Source organism: Cervus elaphus, chromosome 20, assembly GCF_910594005.1.
Source record: "Cervus elaphus chromosome 20, mCerEla1.1, whole genome shotgun sequence".
Classification (NCBI taxonomy): domain Eukaryota; kingdom Metazoa; phylum Chordata; class Mammalia; order Artiodactyla; family Cervidae; genus Cervus; species Cervus elaphus.
This window is the reverse complement of record NC_057834.1, coordinates 129,437,162-129,459,044: the sequence shown is the minus strand read 5'-3', so window position 1 is coordinate 129,459,044 and position 21,883 is coordinate 129,437,162. Positions and strand designations below refer to the sequence as shown.

General features: G+C 46.7%; 1 protein-coding gene and 1 long non-coding RNA gene across 3 annotated transcripts in view; one reads left to right on the top strand and one right to left on the bottom strand.

Annotated features, from left to right (window-relative positions):
- The window catches only part of LOC122677105, a 13,091-nt gene extending 6,268 nt beyond the window's left edge, over positions 1-6,823 (top strand). Inside the window, exons 2-3 of the long non-coding RNA XR_006335711.1 lie at positions 5,706-5,809; positions 6,693-6,823. This is a non-coding gene — a long non-coding RNA (uncharacterized LOC122677105). The remainder of the gene's footprint in view (positions 1-5,705; positions 5,810-6,692) is intronic.
- The window catches only part of OSCP1 (organic solute carrier partner 1), a 27,601-nt gene extending 5,718 nt beyond the window's left edge, over positions 1-21,883 (bottom strand). Inside the window, exons 1-4 of one of the 2 annotated variants that reach the window (XM_043876926.1) lie at positions 21,647-21,883; positions 11,854-12,008; positions 7,455-7,622; positions 6,829-6,909 (exon numbers count right to left, since the gene is read on the bottom strand). In XM_043876926.1, the coding sequence (XP_043732861.1) occupies positions 6,829-6,909; positions 7,455-7,622; positions 11,854-12,008; positions 21,647-21,758 (516 nt within the window). In that variant the 5' untranslated portion in view covers positions 21,759-21,883. The remainder of the gene's footprint in view (positions 1-6,828; positions 6,910-7,454; positions 7,623-11,853; positions 12,009-21,646) is intronic. The other variant, XM_043876928.1, reaches the window with a different exon arrangement.

Below are 21,883 nucleotides of genomic sequence, written 5' to 3'. Positions count from 1 at the left end.
ACTCCCTCCAGGCCCGCCAGCTCATAAGGGGCAGAGCTAAGGATTCACACCCTTGTGTTTCTGACTCCAAGCTCTCAGCCATGTGCTGGAGGGGCCGGCCGGGTGGATCCAGCTGGCATAGAGTCTGAAAGTCTACTACGTGACGGAAAACCCCACACTATGCTTATTTCTATTCCTTGCTTCGTGTACTCTTGTATTGAGGTCTTGGTTGAATTAAATCCCATCAACATTGTAGCAGTCAACCAGTTTTACTGGGGAGTTTCCTGGCAGTCCAGTGGTTAAGAGTTGGTGCTTCCACTGCAGGGGGCCTGGGTTCAGTCTCTGGTTGGGGAACTGAGATCCCGCAAGTTGCACAGCATGACCAAAAAAAAAAAAAAAAAAATCAGTTTCTTCCACATCTTTAAAGTGAGATAAACTTGAAGGTTCCTTCAAACCCTTAAAATTCCACAAGATTATATCAGTAACATTGCCAAGAATAAGCATCTGTGGCACGCAAGGCAGTGAAGGTGCAAAGTGGTAAGGACGCGTTCCCTGGCAGTGTGGCCTGCCGATGTTACACCGTCCAGGCTCACAGCTCAGCTGGGCCTCTCCTTGGCTCTGGGTCTTTTGGTAAGTTACACTACCTTTCTCTTTGGTCAACTGAGGATAGTAACAGAACCTATTCAATGGGTTAGTTGAGCACTAAATCAGATAATGAACAAAAAGTACTTTCCACAGAGCCTGACGCATAAGTGCTCAATAGAAGGTAGCTAATATTCTCAGTATCATAGTCTGATTGGACACAGGACACAACATAGAATGCAAAAACAATGACACTGTAAAGAATGGTATGCAGCATATGCAAAGGAGCCCACCAAAGAGAATGACCACAGGCAGGGGGGTGGGTAGGGGCCACTGTGGGTTTGGAGCTGGGCCTGGAGGAGGGTGGGTGTGAAAACACTTCAGAAACACAGAAAGTGAAAGTCGCTCAGTTGTGCCCGACTCTTTGCGACACCACGGACTCTACAGTCCATGGAATTCTCCAGGCCAGAATACTGGAGTGGGTAGCCTTTCCCTTCTCCAGGGGATCTTCCCAACCCGGGGATTGAACCCAGGTCTCCCGCATTGCAGGTGGATTCTTCATCAGCTGAGCCACAATGGGAGGGCAAAAAGGCATGTTTTGGGGGAAGTGTGTACACTGGTTTGGTCGGAGGGTTTGGCTTTAAGGAAATTATAACCATGAGATTCTGTGACCACGGGATATGAATACAAGCAAGGAGAAAGAAAATTCTGAGAGAGAAGTGAGACTTTATGCATGTTTTGGACCTTCTGGTTAGTTAATTCTAACAGGGGTGACTATGTTATAGACCTGAAATGTACAAACTTAGTCAAGCGTGTGTCTGGGTTTGACCTGAAGATCTGCCCTTGGCTGGAGAGGGCTGTTTTGTCTGCCTGCTTGCCCGGCCCCCTGCTGACCCTCAGCTTTGCTGTGACTCTCCTGTGCCCTGTTCCTCTCACTCCACCCTTTTTATTCCGAGTCTAGTCCCACAGGCCAGTGTTCACCTCAGTGCTGACGGCTCCCAGATCTGCAGCCTCCACTCCTCTTCTTTCCCGTCTATTCCCACTGCCTATTACACATGTCTATGGATCCACAGGAAGCACCGCCAATTCACCCTGCTTAGAACAGGGCTCCATCTGTCTTCCCTAACCTGATCCCCCTGAATGACACCACCAGGTTATCAAGTCAGCAATCTTGAGTCCTCTGCCCACCACCTTCCCATGGCTATTCAGTGGCCAGGCCCTGCTCACCCAGCGATCATTTCTATCTCTGGCCCCTCCTCTCTGCCCTGCTCCCCAGCACGGACCTTCATCACCTCCAGCCTGGCCTCGGCAGAGCCTCCCTGCCTCTGCCCTCAGCCGTGTTGGATCTGTCCTCCACTCTGCTGCGAGACAGACTCTCCTCAACTCCTCTCTGACCGTGTTCCTCTCCTGCTTCGCTGGCTCAACGGCCTGCCAGATGATGTCCAGCTGGCCCCTGTTCCTCTCTGCAGCCACGCTCCTCCTCAGGTCCTAGGTTCTGGCCATGCTAGACTGCCTGCAGCCTTCTGGCCCCTGCTCTGCCAGTCATGCCAGGGGGTTACCTGATGGTGCTTTACAGGACGGTGTCCTCTTAACCCCTCCTCTTGTTTTCCCACTGTCCTGGGGAAAAACCTCTTTCCTTTAACGCTCTCGGATCCTCTGTGAAGACTCCCTGATGCACTTAGTTGGAGGCGGCCATGCCCCACATGTGTCCTCTCTCTTTTCTGGCTCAGAACCAAACATCCGTACGGCACTTAGTACACCTTCCCTTCTCTGATGAGGTCCTGAGGGCAGGACACGTGTTTCCTATGGAAAGACGGATGAAGGTTGCGGAGCTGCGGGGCGGCTGGATGCCCCATGAGCGCCCACACTCCCCAGGATGATGGCGGGATTCAGGTGGCTGGGAGGAAGTGAGCCAGGGAGGTAGATGCTTGGAGAATGTGGGTGAGTGACTTGACAGTTGGTTTCAACAGTGAGGTCTGAGTGTGGGGCTTTGGACAGTGTGATGGTTGCTGGTCTGGCCTTACAAGAGGAGGGCTAAGAAAATGAGAATGACTGGCCGCCTTCAGGTGGTGAGAAGACTTTGCATACCGCCTGCCTGCTGCATGCTAGGATGCCCACATTCATGTCTCTGGCTTGCCTTTCCCCTCTGAGCTCCAGGTTTAGGCATTCAACTACCTATTTGACTCTGCTACTCAGAGAGCAAATCAAATGTAAACAGAATTACTTTTTCTACTCAAATATCCTTCCTTCCATCCTTTCCCCACTCAGAAAATGGCACCGGCAATCTAGTAGCTGTTCTTCCTCCCTCTTTCCCTCATTCCCCACATCCAATCTCTGAGTAAATCCTATTGACCCTGCCCTGAAGGTGAATATGTGAATATTTTTCATTATCTCCACAGCAAACACCTAGTCCAAATGAAATGCTTTCATTTTTACCTAGATCTCAGTTTTTTTTACCTAGATTTTGTAACTGCTGGGCTACCTCTTTTAGTTCATTTTCCAGATCCAAGTCAGATCATGTTACCAATTCATCTTAAAATGCTCCAGATCTTTTCTTTACTCTTAGGATAAACTCCTTACTAGAGTCTAAAGCTAAGTCAGCTGGTAGGTAGGAACCAGTTTATTCATGATTGGCGGGTCTTCTGCTGGGGGAGCACTCACACCAGGTGGTTAACTTTATCTGAGTACTGCCCCCACCTAGACATGCCCTGTTCACACAGCCTTTCTCTCTGTCCATGGAGTGTGTCGCGCTTTTCCCACCTAATGGCCTTGGAACTCGCTGTCCCCTCAGGTTAGAAGCTCTCCCCTGAGATCTTTGTTAGTTACACTCTTAGCTGAAATGTCAGTCCTCAGAAAGGCTGTCCTTGCCTCTACCATCTAAGGATATACTGCCCAGTAAGGTAGCTATTAGTCAAGTGTGACTATTTAAATTTAGATTAAATTAACAATTCAGTTTCTCTGCCTGATGAGCCATGTTTCAAGTACCCAACAGCCCTATGGGGCTAGTGGCTCTCACGGTGGACAGCACGGATACAGAACATTTCCATCATGACAGGGAGCTCCGTTTGACAGTGCTGGTCGGAAGCAACATCCCATCCCAGTTCCCTCCTATAACTTGACCTTATAAGGCCATCTTCCTGAGACTGATCAGAACTGGAACACACCTTAACGTGTTCTCGTGGTCCCTTCCTGCTGGCATGGAGCCTTGTCAGGGCAGGGCCTCTGGCTCGTTCACTTCTATATCTCAGGACCAAAAATGACCTGGAGTGGAGCAGGCACTTAGTACATATTTGTTAGACCGACTAGTTTTCCAGGGATGCAGTGTTTCCAAGTGGAGTGGATAATGGAGTGGAGATGTAAGGACCAGGCTGTGAAGAGGTGAAGATGGAGTGATGTTTCCCAACTGGAAAAGTGGAAGCACAGGAGGAAAGTCCGTGATAGAAGATGCACACATGCGGAGGGGCGTTCGGGAGAGGGTGGGTGACCTGAGGGTCTACCCTGTAGGAGGCAACTCTGAAGGTGCTCTGGAGGGCTGAAGGGGGTTGGGACTTGAGATGCCTGCACATAACTGCTCTGATTCCATATGGAATCAGTCTCTGTGCAGCCTCTGGGGCCTAGGGCACAGGTCAGGACCTTGACCATATTAAGGCCACTTCAGGCTGCTTGTGTTTTTAATCTTTATTTATCATTTATTTGGCTGCTCTGGGTCTTAGCTGTGGTACCTAGGATCTTCAGCTGTGGCATGCAGGATCTAGCTCCCTGACCGAGGATGGACCCTGGGCCCCCTGCTTTGGGAGTGCAGAGTCTTGGTCACTGGGCTGCGAGGACAGCCCCACGTCAGGCTGCTTTGTGATATCACAGAAAGCTCTGGATGTTAGGATGTGGAGTCTTGTATTTGCTTTGGTTAAACAATGAGCAAGGGAGTGTTAGGTCAGAGCTGTGTTTTCTTGATTTAGTTGGTTGGTTTTGCTAAACAATCTAAAAACTACCGAGATTGTTTTGAACACAGAGAAAATCTGTATAGGCAATCATAAAGAGCAGCTGAGCAGAAATACCATTAAAGGCCAGATTTGGAAAAGCAGCCAGATGTTACAGACCAGTGGCTGAGTAATGTCAGGATATGTGATTCCTATTTCTCTTGATGAACATTCTGATGTTTTATTGCCTGCCCATTTAGCAATTAAAGCTTAATGTAGTTTGTGGTTTAATATATTTTAATGATTTTGTTATAGACTTATTATTAAGAGTCTTCTCATCATAATGAATTTCATCTAGCCAGAACTGAGAAATCAATATGGCTGCTTGTATTACAACGATCCATAAAATATTGTCCAAATATGCACAGGCTTGACAGCCATAAGATGCAGGGTTTTCAATATTTTAAAGTAATGTAAAACTTAATCTTATTTGTACTTTCACATTTTTAATTTTAATTGATGACTATTAGAGATCTTGATTTACATCGATGTTATTATTGCTCCATCCATAGCAAATGAAATTATTCATGAGGGTTAAAAATAAAATTGGCCTCAGCATTGTCATCTATTTGTCTTTCTCTGTTCATAGGAGGGAAATAACAAGGTTCTAAGTATATTTTATGTATTTCCTTTTTATTTTTTGATTTAATATTATTATTATTTTCTGGCCATACTGAGCAGCATGTGGGATCTTAGTTCCCTGATCTGGAATTGAACCTGCGCCCTCTGCAGTGGTCCCTATTTCTCTTTTTAAAAAAAAAAAATTTCTGTGAATATGTTACACATGAACATGTACAAGATTCAGAAAGTTCAAAGAGTGGGACTTCCCTGCTGGTCCACTGGTTAGGACACTGTGCTTCCACTGCAAGGGGCACGGGTTTGATCCCTGGTCGGGAAAACTAAGATCCTGTGAGCTTCTCAATGTGGCCAAAAAAAAAAAAAAAGTTCAAAGAGTATACAAGGGAAAGTAGGTCTCTTCTGCATCCCTGTCCTCCATGCACTTCCCCACCCCCAGGAGGCAACCACCACGACCAGGTTCCTGTCCCTGCTGCCAGAAGCACTCTATAGTATATACATATATATATGCAAACACATATGTGACATGTGATGCTTCACTTAATCCTCCTGACAAACTCTAAACCAGGTATTATCGTTTCCATTTCTCAGATGGTGAAACTAAGGCCTCAGGGAAGTAATTTGCCCAAGGTCACGGAGCTGTGCCAGAGCTGGGATTCAAACAGGAGCGCCTGACCCTAGCACCTGGGCTCATGGTGGGTGTCTGTTCCGTACCAGTGTGCTAAATTATGGGAAGGAACAAAGTCCTGGCCAAGAGAGACAGGCCCCAAATTCAGAAGCTCAGACATGTGGTTTTTCAAACTTGGAGTGTAGAATTGTCTGGAGGAGGTGTGAGAGGAGGTGGTAGGGTCAACTGCGAGGCAAGGGCCAATAAAAAGTATGAAGGCCTGAGCTGAGCGACTGGAGTGGACAGGAGGGCGTGGATATTGAAGAGGCAGACTCGATGGGTTGCAGACACAGTCAGATGAAGATCAGAGAAGGGAAACCAAAGGTGTGATGGTCTGGGGCTGAGCCAGATGAGTGAGGGAATGGTGGTTCTCTCAAAAGAAACCAGGAAGTTAGGCAGGACTTGAATTCTGGAGACTTGTTTAGCTGCAGACATGAGGCTGTGGGCATTGGGGGAACTTTTCAGCAGCAGGTGGAGATGTAGATCTTGATGGCAGGGCTGGGGTAACGGGGGTGCAGAGTTTTGAAGTAGGAGTCACCACAGATAGAGGAGTTAGTTGGCAGCCAAAGTGGGAAGAAAGTGACTCAAGAGCAGGGTAGAGGCAGAAGGGGGAAGGCTTGGAGACAGGAGGAGGGGAACAAGGACTGAAAGGCGGAGAGATGGGAGAGGTTAGGGAATGCCGAGATGGGGACAGTTCCATGGAGCAAGAGGGCCGCCTCCTGACAGCTCAGATGCTGAAGTCAAGGCGATACAGGCTCCAGAAAAGGTTTTGGAATTGAGATCAGGCTAGGGGCCTGGAGAAGCAAGGGAAGAAGCCATATTTAAAGAAATGTACAGAAGGTAACTGGGAGGGAATGGTGGTATCACTGTCCTGCTTGGGCCCTTGAAAAACTGCTGAGATTTATCATCAGACAGCTGATCATCATGGAACCAAACACCGAGGACGTGCTAATGGGGTGGAATCCCAGCCTTGTCTGCCCTGACAACTCGCGCCCTGTCTTGCGAGGACCGCAGCGCAGGGCGCTCCTGGGCCACCCACTCACTCACCCGGATGTGCAGGTCCTGGAAGAAGATGAGGAGTGTCTGTCGGATCAGCTGGAACTCCCCCGCAGAGAGGCCCCCGTATATCTGCGCAGGCAGAGCAGAAACAGGCATTCCGCTTTCAGAAGTGAGATGGGAGACTGTGGACAGGCAGGGGTGGGGAGGGTGGGTGCCCAGAGATGGAGCCAGAGGGCAAGCAGAAGACTCAGCTGCTGGGCGGGGTGGAGGGGCAGGAGGGGAATACCACCCCCCCAACCCCCACCCCCATCCCCCAGTCCACCCAAGGGGCGCACCCCATCGCTGCACACCAAGGGAGGCGCACTCTGCCTCTCCCGTTCCCCAAGATTCCACAGAACCTCTACTACCAGCTCCCTTTCAGAAAAGTTAGGCAAGAACTGCTATGTTCTGTGGCGCTGCTTTCCCAGGGATGAAGGCCCCAGTGAGAGGGCATCAGATGAAACATCTCTTGTGTTACCAGAATGGATTCCTGAAGATTTTAGAATTTTCTGGGATAGTGGCCGGCTGGGTCATTCCCTGTCCTGTTTTCTTTGTCATAGAATCTGCCTCTCCTTAACAGGGGAATGAGAACGAGTCTTGGGGGCTGAGAGGACGCACACCGACAGCCCGCTTACGTCAGTCAGCTGCTGGAACGTCTCGTCCACTTGATGAAGGATGGTTGGGGAATCTTGGATGAGTCCCTTGATGGCATCTAAGTGATTGAAAGTGACCAGCAGCACATCCTTGGGACGAGGACACAGCAACACTTGGTACTTGAAAGCCATCGTCATCAGGTCATAGAGCTGCCAACCCACACGTGAGCAAAAGAAACAGGACCTTATATAAGGGCAGGCCTCAGAACGTCCAACAGTACCGGAAACCAATTCAGCTCTTACTACGCAGCTCAGTGACCACATCACGCAAACCAAGACACTGCTGAGAGGGAAAGGGGGGGACGGTAACAAGCTGGGACAGCAGTAAACCAGGACATTCCCGGGCAGACCAGGATTTCCGGTCAGTGTACGTGTGGTGTTGATGGGATGCATATGAAACAATACAGGCAGCTATGGGGCCCGGGACTGGGTGCCCGGCTTGGAGAATAAAAACCCAAATCCAAGCCCTCCTTGCTGCGGACTTGTTGGATGTGCTGCTGCCGTGCTGTGCTCAGTTGTGTCCGATTCTCTGCGACCCCTGGTGTGGACTGTAGCCCGCCAGGCTCCCTGTCCAAGGGATTTTCCAGGCAAGAATACTGGAGTGGGTTGCCTCTTCCTACTCCAGGGGATCTTCCTGACCCAAGGATCGAACCTGTGTCTCCTCCATTGCAGATTCTTTACCTACTGAGCTACCTGGGAAGCCTGGATTTTTTGGACAGCCCTGGCCAAGTCTCTTTGCTTCTCTGAGCCTGAGTTTTCTCATGTGTAAAAAGTATTCCCTAGTTCCTCAATCTTGCAGAACTGCTGAGAGATGTAAATAGGAAAACACATGTGAAAGTGGCAAGACTAAGGTTCCATGACTGTATGAGATGAATAATGGAACGTAATGGGATATAAATAAGCTCCACGAATGGTATGGCCATTCATGAAGATCAGAGGTGAGACACTGGTGGGGACCAAAGTGGTCACGACGGGCTTTGTGGAAGAAGTGGGCCTGATACAGACTTGAGGCAGGGTTCCAACTGGGTAAGGGAGGGAAAATGCATGCTTGAGGGTCCGGAGGCAAGTCGTGGGTTGGCTGTTTTCCTGGCAGAAAGAGTAGAACAGCCTGACTCGAGGGGCTGGTCTGTGTTGGGGGTGGTGGGAAATAAAGCTGGATAATTATGGCAGGGTTAGAATATTAAACGTTTTTGAAAGATGGGCAAAATAATTTAGACTAGATGTGGTAGGAATTAGGGGACTACTGAAATTTTCTGCACTGATGTGATAAAAGTGGTAAATAAACAAGATTAGTGAGTCTGGCCATGATGAGATGTGCGAGAAGGGAGAGGCTGGAGTGAGGGCAGATAGCTGGTGCCTGGCTCCTAGGAGGGTGGCAATAACATGATTGTAAGAAAGAAATAAATTTTGTTGGAGAAACCCGGATGGAAGGTCTGGAAGAAAGATGGTGGGGAAGGATGAGGCAGGGAAAAGGAGAGGCTGACGCTCAGGAGAAAAGCTGTTTGTTAGCACATGGTGACTGCCTGATTGGATTTGGGGGACAAAGATGAGGGCTGTCCATAATGACCACAGTATTTTCAACATGGTGCCTGGGAGATGCGTGATGCTACATGACGCTACTGATGGAGGCAAGTTTGGCAGAGAAGGTATGGACATGTCTGAGGCAGGACTGAAAGTTAAATCACCTGAGTGCTTTGCTGAGCACACGGATGTGCATGACCTCAACTAATCCTGTTTAATTTCACAAGGACTCTATGTGTGTGTTCAGTTCAATTCAGTCGCTCAGCCGTGTCCGACTCTTTGCGACCCCATGTATGCATGTGTATGTACGTGCTAAGTCACTTTAGTCGTGTCTGACTCTTTGTGACCTATAGACCATAACCCGCTAGGCTCCTCTGTCCATGGGATTCTCCAGGCAAGAATACTGAGGTAGGTATTATTCCAAGTTTAAAAATGAAGAAAGGTGCCTAATTTCACATGGCTGGTAAAAAGCAGCAGGGTGAGATTTTGAAACTAAAGACAGTCGGATCCTGAAGCATTTGCTAGAACCCTCTACATGATCTCCTTTCTCCAACATGCAGCTAAACATTTCACTGAGAAAGTGCCTGCCTACATAGAGGGGTGGGGTGGCGGGGTGGCGGGGTGGGAGAGAGGCTCAAAAGGGAGGAGATGTACGTGAACATATGCTGATTCACTTTGTTGTACAGAAGAAACTAACACAGCATTATAAAGCAATTATATCCAATAATAAAATAAAAAAAGAAAGTGGCATACAGCAGGAGCTATCTTGGTGTGTGTGTGTGTGTGTGTGTGCGTGCGTGTGCAGGCTTGTCTAATACTAGAGACAGATTTCAGACTCTCAGCCGTCATCATCAAACATTAAGTACCTGTTCTGTACAGGACACCATGCCAGGAATAAAGGATAAAAACAGGTGTAAAATGAAGAAATGAAAGTTCAGAGTTATTCAGTGAATTGAGTCTCACAGCCATTGGCAGAACTAGGACTCAAACCCAGCTTCTTTTCTAAATTCTGCATCCTTTCTCAGTGGAAACTTAAACTTTCTTAAAGGCAGGGGGAGAGGAACAGAGAGGAGAAGATACTGGACATTTACAGAACATCTATGTGCTGAGCTTTCCTGTGTCATTATATGTTATGTTTCCCACTTAATCCTCCCTCTAACTAATGAAGTAGCTGTTATTATCCCCATTTTATAGATGAGAAAACAGAGGCTCAGGGAGCTAAAGCAACTTTCTAAAGGTACCTGGCAGGAGGCAAGCGGGCGCAGTTAAAGGCAGTCTGTCTCTCTGAGGTTCCCAGGCGCCAGCAATGAGACGGTGCTGCTTTTTGCACACCTGTCACCCACTGTCAGGCCTCACGATTTATAAAAATTTACATAATAAAGGGACTTGAAAAGGGGTTCTTATTAACATTATTTCACATTGCAGGCAGATTTACCAGCTGAGCCACAAGGGAAGCCCAAGAACACTGGAGTGGGTAGCCTATCCCTTCTCTAGGGGATCGCCGCCCCGACCCAGGAATTGAACCAGGGTCTCCTGCATTGCAGGTGGATTCTTTACCAATTGAGCTATCAGGGAAGCCCTGTTATTCAGATTAGTTTCTTCTAATGTCCTACTTCAGTTCCATTTCCCACATTCTATTTAGTCATCATGGTTCCTTAGGCTCCTCTTGGCTGTGACAGTTTCTCTAGTTTTCCTTGTTTTTGGTGGCCTTGACAATTTCAGTGATAGGTCAGGTATTTTGTAACATGACCTCCGAATGGTATTTGTCTGCTGTTTTTCTTCATGATCAGCCTGGGGTTGTGGGTTTTGGGGAGGAAGATCACAGAGGCAAAGCGTTATTCTCGTCTTGTCATACCAGGATACCGCCACATGGCTTATCACTGCTGATGTTACCACCTGGTTGAGGTAATACTTGCCATGATTCTCCACTGAGAAGTTAGTTGTTCCCCTTCCCCTTCTTTGCATACTGTCTTCCTTGGAAGGAAGTCACCAAGTGCAGCCACATTCAAGGAGTGGGGAGTTCTGCTCTCTCTCCCTGAGGGCAGGGCATCCATGTAAAGTGTCTGGAATTCCGATGAACAGGAGAGCTACCTGTTCTCTGCCATTATTTATTTGGAATTATTCCTTTTAAAATCAGTACCCTAAAAAATTGTTGCACAAAGAAACAGATATGTTTACATTAGAAGTAGAGACTGAGAGGTTTTGAATTTGCTCTTTAAGAAATGCCTGGTTTGCAGAGCCGAGATCTGCTAAGAAGGAAGCAGAATTAAGCAGGGTTGGGTGCTTGTGCTGGATTGTTGTTCACCCAGTTGAGTCTGACTCTTTGTGACCCCACGGACTGCAGCACGTCAGGCCTGCCTGTCCCTCACAATCTAAACATGGACATGCAGACCAGCACTCTCTCTGGGTGACATAATGACATAAACTACAGAGGGGTTTGAAGCTCCAATATTTGGCCACCTGATGTGAAGAACTGACTCAGTGGAAAAGACCCTGATGCTGGGAAAGGTTGAAGGCAGGAGGAGAAGGGGATGACAGAGGATGAGATGGTTGGATGGCATCACCAACTTGATGGATGAGTCTGAGCAAGTTCCAGGAGTTGGTGATGGACAGGGAAGCCTGGTGTGCTGCAGTCCATGGGGTCACAGAGAGTCGAACATGGCTGAGAGACTGAACTGAACTGAACAGAGGGGTTGGTGCGGATGACTTCTGAGGTCCTTCCCAACTTGAAACTCAAGAACAAGCCATGTTAACACGTGCCTGTCTTTTGCCATGCACCATTGCACACATCATCTCCTCTGACTCCAGTCTGTGGTAATACATAAGAAACGCAGCCCAGGGAACGGAGGCAGCCGCTCACCTTATCCATGCTGGCCTGGTTCAGTCTCATGATGGAGGCGTGAGCCAGGCGGTCGTAGACAGTCCTCAGGGCCTTCTTGGAGTAGAGCTCTTGGGGTTTGAACAATTCCTCCATGAACTTTCGATTGAACATGGTTGAAATGATGTCATTCATAACTGTAGAGACAAGAGAGGATGCAGGTGAGCAAAGCACTGGTGGTAGCTTTATTTAGGAAATGCTCCGTGTACAGATGGAATGGATGGGCGGGGCCTATGTAGTATGGGGATGCAGTGTGCTGGGAGACCTGCTTCCTGGGGAGAAACCCCACGTGTGTCCCAGTGGAAAGCAGGGTCCAGAGTGCCTTATGAGCCCATCTTAGGGCAAACATACACGTGGCAATGTGCTGTGGTTCAAACCACTTTCACATACAACATTTCACTTGATGATAGAGAACATATTTATTCTTTCTTTAAAAAAGATTTCTATTAACATTGTAGATTAGATATTCACCTCAAAATGAGAAACAGCATCACCTTTTCTGTTTAGCAAGCCTATAACATTTTTAATTTAAAATTTTATAAAATGGGACCTATAATGGTAATTGACTTTTTTTTTTTCCAAAACAGTTTACACAAATAGACGGGGCCTACCCACTGGTTAGAGATTAAAACTTTTTCTAGTGTTTCTACAAGATGTGTACTTCAGATTAACACCACCTGCTGCTGTTGCTGCTAAGTCGCTTCAGTCCTGTCCGACTCTGTGTGACCCCATAAACGGCAGCCCACCAGGCTCCCCTGTCCCTGGGATTCTCCAGGCAAGTACACTGGAGTGGGTTGCCATTTCCTTCTCCAGTGCAAGAAAGTGAAAAGTGAAAGTGAAGTCGCTCAGTCGTGTCCGACTCTTCGAGACCCCATGGACTGTAGCCCAACAGGCTCCTCCGTCCATGGGATTTTCCAGGCAAGAGTACCGGAGTGGGGTGCCATTGCCTTCTTCATAACACCATTTGAGGATGTCTTAATTTCTCTATGTGATCTATAATAATGATATCACACTGCAGTGATATGTCCCATACTGTTGTTTGGATGGAAAATTTCCAGGTGGCGAGAATAAAAGGTTCTAGTGTGTTTAGTCGCTTCAGTTGTGTCCAACTCTTTGCAACCCCATGGATTGTAGCCTGCGAGGCTCCTCTGTCCATGGGGATTCTTTCAAGGCAAGAATATCGGAGTGTGTAGCCTATTCCTTCTCCAGGGGATCTTCCTGACCCAGGAATCGAACTAAGGTTTCCTGCATTGCAAGCGGATTCTTTACCAGCTGAGCTACCAGGGAAGCTAAGGTGTGTGCAAATCAAAGTATCTATAATTCTAGGTCTTCATTCACTCATTCATTTAGATATTTTGTGCTACTCAAATAACATTATTTGACGGCTAGGAAAACCCTTTGGCACAAGAAATAGAAACAGATATGGTTGAACACAGATCATTCTTAATTAAGCCAGATATATTCCTGCCTAAAGGTGACTGTATATGGATGCTGAGACAATACATTTATAGTAATTAAAATTTGAAAGAAAACTTGTTACTTAAAATAATATACAAAATCACATGAATGATTATCGCTGAAAGATACAGATCTCTTTTTCTCTTGCCACACCAAGGACATGGCAGGTGACCCATGGTCGCCCTTGTATCTTAGAGAGAGAAGCAAGGTCATGGTTTCAGACATTCTTTCTACTTGTAAGTAACTGACAGAAGTACACTGAGGGCTCAGGCCAGCATTTTAAAGCATCTCAAAGAGCAATTTTGGGGAGAAGCGGGGAGCTGAGGGCTAGCTGTACTTAAATCTTAAATGGAAGGGCTATAGAGAAAGGCGGGGAGGGAAACATCCCCCACCCCCACCCTGACACGAAAGAACAAACTGCGTGTGACTGCTTTCGGAAGTATTGGACTCACACTTGACCTCTGTATTTTACCCTAGACCCCACCCCGTCAGTGAGGAAGAAGCAGATCCATTCCAACACAGGGTATCCCTCATATGGGACAGTTTCAGCCCAGGCACTAACCTCTCCCCACTGTGGACAGCCTGGAGACCCACGAACTCCTCTGGGTTTGCTTCAAGCATGGCCTTTGGCCTTCGATCTAAACAAGCAAGGGTCTGCAATAAATTGGGCTTTCTGACATTTTTCTTACTGCAGCCTATATAAATGTAGAGTTTGTACGGAAATAGCTACATATGGAAAGCCACATATAAGGCCTCAAAAAAAGAGGGAATGTGAAGAATTTTCCACAGGTTTATGGAGGCCAGGGAGGAGTGCCAAAGAGGAAGAACTCATATTAAAGAATCGCATCAGCTCTGATTATGTTCACGATTACAAAGAGCTCCCGTTCACTGAGGTGCCGAGTCATGTCTCTAGGGTCTTTGAGCCTTTGGCAAGATCTAGGAAAATAGCTTAAACCCAAATAAGTCAGTTCTAAAAAGCCCCAAGGTGATTGTCAGCCACTCTGGCAAAGTAAAAAGCAAAGTGAAGCCTTTTCTTTGGGAAGTGAATAAGCTCTGTATCACCATGGCTTCTTGCATAAGAGCTTCCAGAAAGTTCTCCTGCCAGGAAGACAGTATGGCAGGCCCTGTCCCCATGGGCAGAGCAGTGAACACAAATGCCCCCAAGGGGAGATGGCAGTTTTGCAGTTGGGTCCTGGCACCCAGGGCACCCACCTTGGTTTAATTTTTTGGAAGGAGCAAGGGGGCACAAACTAACATGCTTACAGCTCTCAGTGTGCTTCAGCTGGCACTTGCTGCGGCAGAGAGGAAGTGAATGTTATCCTTGCCCAAGAGTAGCAGCCCACACCATATTTAAGCTAAACCTGAGCAGTTTTTTTTTTTTTAATAATATTTATTTTCTTTGGCTGCATCTTAGTTGCAGCATGCAGGGTCTTTCATTGTGGTGCACAGACTCTCTAGCTATGGTACTCGACGGGCTCAGTAGCTGTGGCATGTGGGCTGAGCTGCTCCACGGGACGTGGGATCTTAGTTTCCCGACTGGGGACAGAACCCACACCCCCTGCATTACAAGGTGGATTCTTAACCACTGGACCACCCGTGAAGTCCTCTGAGAAGCTTTAACCTGATCTGTAAGTTAGTCTTGGTGTTCGTTTTTGGCCCTCACATGAGCTCGGCATAATTGCATGAGGCAGAAATGTGCTAGGAGCCAGATTTCATCAGGAGACTAACGCCAGGTGTGTGGAGGGGTGGTTTTTCATGGGTGCACTGGAAGGGTCAGTAACTGAGTTCTTAACGTATCAGGCTTCTAATCCTGGGTTTGGATTATGAAGTCAGTTTCTGCTTATTATTTTTGGATATATAAGATAAATTCCAGTGATTCAGTTACTTACACAAAAAGTCTTCAAAATCCATACTTCTCACCTGAAATTCTGCAGTGCATCAAGAGGTGGGCCAAAAATTGCTTAAGAGAAGTGGTGAAAGACCGTTGTGAAACATTATAAAACTTTACCAACCACTTTGATTGGACTTTTCTTCGAGCCTGGCCTGATGAAATAATTCTCTTGATGAAAGCAACTGCGTTTTAAACTAGTACTTCTGCTGTAAATTTTATTGTTTATGGGGACACACAACTTGAAACCAAGGGTAAAAAAGAGAAGCTACTATTTCTGGGTGGTTACCATGTTTTGAAGCCTTATTATGTTGCAAGTTCTGGGCTTAGAACTTTCCATTCATTATCTCATTTAAATAAATAAATAATCAAACGATTTTGAAGGGTACCCTGCTCCCCACCCCCAGTTGCTAGGGCTTTGAAAAGAAAAAGAACAGAGGTTCAAGAATACTCAAGTTTCTTAAAACCAAGGCAAACCTAATCAGACTATAAACCAATTTAAGAAACTGAAATGATAGCAAACAAGCACAAAAGGCTAGTGGGGATGCACTGGGCAAAGCATTTGCTGAAGTATTACCCTACTGTATTGAAGGGGAAAACTGAGTTTTCGAGAGGTTAAAGTTCAAGGTCACATAGGACGGGGTGGAGCTGCCATCAGAACAGGGCTGTTTGATTCTAGTGCCTGTGCTCTTAAATATTACAAATGTTATCTTCTCTGCATTATTAGTGTGGAGAGAGGACTTAAAACATCGAGGCTGATGGCTGACGACATGCATAACCTGTACCCAGGGTCAGATGATGACATTTAAAGGTGAGAAAGGCGGAGGTTTTATGCTGAGGGATCAACAGCTTTCTCAGGTGTGCTCTTGGCTGTAGGTGAGGGGAAAACTGAAGATCTGGCATGATAAGACCACAGTGCATGCGTGTCATGCCTTCTGTGCCCAAGCCTGACGGCCATGCAGCCACATGCTTCCACGTTTCTCAGTTGCTCAACAGATATCTCTGTGTACTCAGGAGAACAGCTCTTTGGCTACATGACGCTATCACAGAATTGTTTAAGGACGACTAAATAGGACAGGCCACCTGGAAATGTAGCTATTGTCCCAGGTGTCCTTGCCAAACTTGGAACTGTGAAAAGGGACAAATACCTAGGGTGCAATATGGTCCTTTGACTAATGTTTGCTTGGTTTTCATCTTTCACGCTGTATTTAAAAGATTCAACTGTATAACCAATGTCTCAGCTAAAGAGAAACTCATGCCTATTCTTTTACTTGGAAATGTCTAGAGTGGTCCCACTCTAAGCCCCACTGAGGAAGGACTGGGTGAACTTGTGGATGCAGACTGAATACATGCAGCCCCAAGATAGCATACCTCGTTTTCTGTCCACCTCTGTCCATTCATCTACATGAAGCATATAAAAAGAAAACACCAGTTCATGAAGCAAGAACGTTATTTTCAACGAGGCTTTAAAAATACCAATTCCAATGATCTGGCTTATGAAACTTTATTTTTCATGTTTGCATTAATGTTTTAATGCAAATACTCTGCCTTCCATTTGAAGCTTTTAAAAGGCTGATGGATAAATAACAAGTTCCAAAAAAGCCCTAGGGAGGCTGTATCTTATAGAAGAGCGTGGCCCAGGAGGAGAGGAAGCTCGGGAAGATGAGATACCCTGGGGTTTACCTTGCAAGGTTCAGAAGCCATCCTCTCTAACGCTCTGAAAGTAGACATCATTCAAAATAAGGCTTTTAAAAACACTAACTTCCGCAAGGAAGAATAATCCTGAGAACAGGTACAAAAAGAATTTTCTTTCTTTACAACCTGATTCTCTTATTAATGTAAGAGTTCTCTTTCTAGAACACAGAATTACTCAAATTAAAAAACAAACAAACAAAAACTAGAAAGATAAATCAACAGAAAAAAACTATTTGTTTCTGATTTACCTTTTATACAGAGAGGTGTGACTTCCGGGTAAAAAGAGGGAAATAATGATGGGACCACTGTACAGAAAGCTCCTGAGGACAAAGGTAGACAGGGAAATGCCAAGAAGAGACCAAATAAGGAAAAATGTACTTGGCTAGAGAAATCTGTCAGAATCATGACCCTTTAATGGGCTGAGACCTGGCGCTCCTGTTTACTAGCTGTATTTTCAAGCAGCTTGTGTAACCTCAGTTTCTTCATCTGTGAAATGGGGATCATAATTGCACCCACCCGGTAGGGTTGTTGTGGGGATAAAATAGACACATCAAACACTTTTCTGACTTCTCTCCTAGTTCTGCTTTCTCTACTTCAGAATTTGGGGCACCACCCATAAAGGCTCGTGTGATGAATTTTTTTCTTTCCTTGATTTTTTTTGGGAGAGATTTCAATCTAAAACCACCCACAGATAAACAGAGATCTACACACAACCACATTTTAAAAACATTTTGTAGTTTGGTGTATTTTGGGAACATTTGCACTAAATTGTTTGAGACGTGACTCCTGAGGTTATAACGTGCATAGTATAATATAATTAGTATATGCTGCTGCTGCTGCTAAGTCGCTTCAGTCGTGTCCGACTCTGTGCGACCCCATAGACGGCAGCCCACCAGGCTCCGCCATCCCTGGGATTCTCCAGGCAAGAGTACTGGAGTGGGGTGCCATTGCCTTCTCCGAATTAGCATATATGTGCCTTCAGTATGCAACGCCGACAGCTCCTAAGAGACCCTCCTGAAAGCACAACGAGTGCCATGTCCTGCCTAGCTGCAAAGGGTTCCTACTGCAGGGTCAGACTCCTCTGGGGAAATTCACCATCTTTCTCCCACAGAGTTACAGGGTTCCGGAGAGAAAACACCGGGGAAGCAGCACCAAGACACTAGCCTTCTTTAAGCAGATGCTGGCTTTTTTGGCATAATGTCCACATCTGTCATTTCATGGCATTTATTTTACAGGCGGTCTTGCCTGATAGGCTCGTGGGAATTCAGAGAGATAGAGCTGAAACCCTCTTGAAGGCATGTTTGGCAACAGAGGGGCTGCCAGGGGCTCACCTACCCTAAGGGAGAGTGATTACCTGCTGCTGACCAAAAAAAAGAACTGGGAACACATGCCCAGGGCTACCAGGCACTCTTGCAGGCAGTGTCGTTTGGCTCCAGCAGAGGTTGCTGTCGAGCTGTGTGTGCTCCTGGCCCTCTTCCTTCTGAGGATCCCCGGAAGTTAAAGGATGACTTGTTTGTGACAATTCCACTTTACTTATATTTTGAGTGGGAGGTAGGCTCAAGGCTTATTCAGAGCCTCCTGTTGAATTGGAACTATAAAAATAAATATAGTATCTCACAGCATTTGGTTGCTCAGTACTACTCTGTGATCTGCATATCTTGGGAAAATCACTTAATGGCCCCATGCCTTAGTTTCCCCTTCTGTCAAATGAGGAAGGCAAACACATGGTAAGAGGGCCTTGCTTATGAGTATCTCTAAGAGGGTGAGTGAGTGAGTGAGTGAGTGAAAGTTGCTCAGTCATGTCCGACTCTTTGCAACGCCATGGACTATACAGTTGATGGAATTCTCCAGGGCAGAATACTAGAGTGGGTAGCCTTTCCCTTATTCAGGGTATCTTCCAGGAGTGAGGCGAAAGCAACTTTTATTATTCTGGCAATTGCTTAAACGTGGGACCTCATTCAGTATGCAACAGTCAGAAGTTGCCCCACAGAGACAGCACTTCCTTTCTGTTGAAGGCTAAACTTAGAGTGAGCTGCCTTCTGGGGAGAAACTGCAAGATCGGCCCTGGACTTAAGGGATGGCCTCCAGGAGACCAATTAGTCGTGTAAGACAGTGAAAACTTCTAGAAGAAACATGGTTTCCACCCAGAGCTTCAGTGAGGACTAGCTGACTGTTTTGAATCTCACACCCTCTGCCCTGTTTTCTCGTTCTATTTTCTGCATGTCCTCATCAACCAACTACTTTCTGTCATTTCTTTGATGAGACCAGTGGGTATCCTGAATTTTTTTTTTCAAGCCTCTCCCTCTCTCTCCCAACCTTCCAACTCCCTCCCCACCCCATTCCCTCCACAAAGATTCTGATGTAATCCCCTCGAGTATGGAAGTACAGGGCAGCGTGAGGGTTGCGGATGAACAGTATGAGCTCTGGAGCCTGATGACCTGGGTTCAAACACATTACTCTTCCTTCTTACCAGTTATGTAAACCTGGGCAAATGAACCTCACTTCCCCCATCTGTAAAATGGGGATAGTAGTACTACCTACATGATAGGATAGTTGTGGGGATTAAGGTGTTCAGAGAAGTCCATGGTATGTGGTTAAGTACTTAATAGATGTTTGTTGCTATTGCATTAGGAAGACATATCCCTGAGGTTTAGAATCAGTTATTGGACAGACTGATCAAAAGCCCTACCTCCAGAGGATGCAGAGAAGGGCCGCGTGAGGCTCTGCCCAGCACCTCAATGGCATCTGACACAACTCAACAGTGGAAGGAAAGTGTTTGAATGTGAATTACGGAAGATGGCTGAAACTCCCTGATGCCATCTCTAGCAAACCCCGGACTGCAGCTCCTGAACACAAAGGAAGCCAGCCCCCTAGTATAATCACAGGATCTTGCCCAGACCGCCTCTTGAAAGACCATACCTGCTACTCATTGTGTTAAACATGTTAAGTACGTCACCTCAATCGATCTTTACAATGTCACTGTGAGGTATATTTTATTATTCCCCTTCTAGGGAGAAACAGGCATACAGAGTCTACACTCCAAGGTCATACAATTAGTTAAATGGCAAAGATGGAATTGGGAGCTCTATCTGTATGACTCCAGAGAGCATGTTCTTAAGTGCTAATGTCTCCTGCCTTCCAAGACTGCAGACCACCAGGGCAAGCACACCCTATCAGCTCACTGGTGCCAAAAGCCCAAATGAAATCACATAACATAGCACCAAGGAAAACAGAACCCTCTTGAGGGAAAAACGGCAATGTAATACCAAACAGCAGGTCACCAAACATTTACTGAGCACTAGTTTATTCAGTTGTAGGCATTATGCTAAGTGCTGGAGTACAAAGGTGAATAAGACAATCACGTGGGGAGACAGACACATATGCAGACCATTTCAGTATAATATGGCTAGCGATAAGGTTGAGGGGGGCACACATCAGGTATGGGAGTATGCGCAGGCCGTTTCCCATGTGGAGATGAGGAGATGATTCTTAAGCTGAATAATGCAGGATGGAAGGAAAGTGACTAGCATGGAAATGGGACGGTTGGGGTAGAATGGGAATTACCAGCAATGGAAACATGAGTGAACATGCTTTAAATGGAGATCTACAAGCAGTTTGGTATTAAGATACACAGTAGGAGGCAGGCAGTGGTGGAAGCTGGGACTGCAGAGGTGGACAGGGGGTCAGATCAGGAAGGTCCCTGAAATGTCCTGCCAAGGACTTGGCCTCCATCCAGACAGCAGTGGGAAGCTGACAAAGGGTTTTAAATAGCAAGGAGTATGGACAGATTCAAAGGTTAGAATGCTCACTGGCAGCAGTGTACAGAATTAATGGAGGGGGTATGCTATAGGGAGCTCTTTCTCTTTATGCATGGACTTGGACTCAATTGCATAGATACAACAGTGAATATCTGAATTTTATGCTGAACATCAATTGAGCATACAGAGACTGTTGGAGACAGTAAATGTTTGAATCAGCACTATGTCAGTTACCTTTATACCGACTTTCCTTTCTCTACCTTCAAATACAGTATTTCCTTCATACTTAATCCCAGGAAACTTGGTGAAAACAGCTGTTGGTTGAGAAGGAGGGGAAAAGGAGAGAAAAAGGGTGGCAGAGAGTTCTGGGTGGCCAATTCTCTAGGGTTAGGTGTGGTATGTATGGGAGGCAGATTTTGCATTTTAGAAACTCTCATATAATTATTTCCACAACTGCATTCTCTCCAAACAATTGTGAAGGGAAAAGACAACTTTTATTTTTTATTTATCTATGTTATTTCAGATGCCCACCTTTCTAGAAATAGCTTCTGAACTTAGTAAGACTAGCCTCCAGCTTATGAAGGGGGATCCTGCACAGAGGAATGGAGACTCAGAAGGTTCCCTGGGGGGAAAGAGTGTGCCACCTGGGGTGGCCCATTGGGACCCTCATGTTTGGGAGGGATCAATTGTCAAGAGAGATTGGGAAATCATCTCCAATTTAAGGGGATGAGTAAATGGGGGGAGGTCAGGTACCCTAATAATATTCAATGGGGGTATTAAATCCCTCTGTGGTGAAACGATCTTTTGGGTACTGTGCTGGTGAGGGGTTCTGCCTGGATGGGGCTGTGGGTTATGAAAGAGGTCCCCGGTTATTGAGAGTGCAGAGTGCAGGGGTGTTGGCCAATCTGTAAAGGCGCTTGGCTATAGAGGTCTGGCTGAGGGGGCCGGGGCTGGTTGTGCGGGCGGGGAGCCTCACCTTTGCGGGCCTTGTCTCCGGGGATGTTCTGGGCCCGCAGCCGTTGGTCCAGGATGTAGAGCATCTCCCCGCCCAAGTTCAAGAAGAGCAGCGGCAGCGTCCGCATGGACATGGTGCCGGAAGCCAGCGGGTCTGCTACAGAGCCTCCAGGTTTAGTAGCCAGAAGTCAGGGGGCCCCGCAGCCGCGTCCCCAAAACCCGGTAGCTAGGCAACGCGACAGGCGGCAAAGAAGGCCAA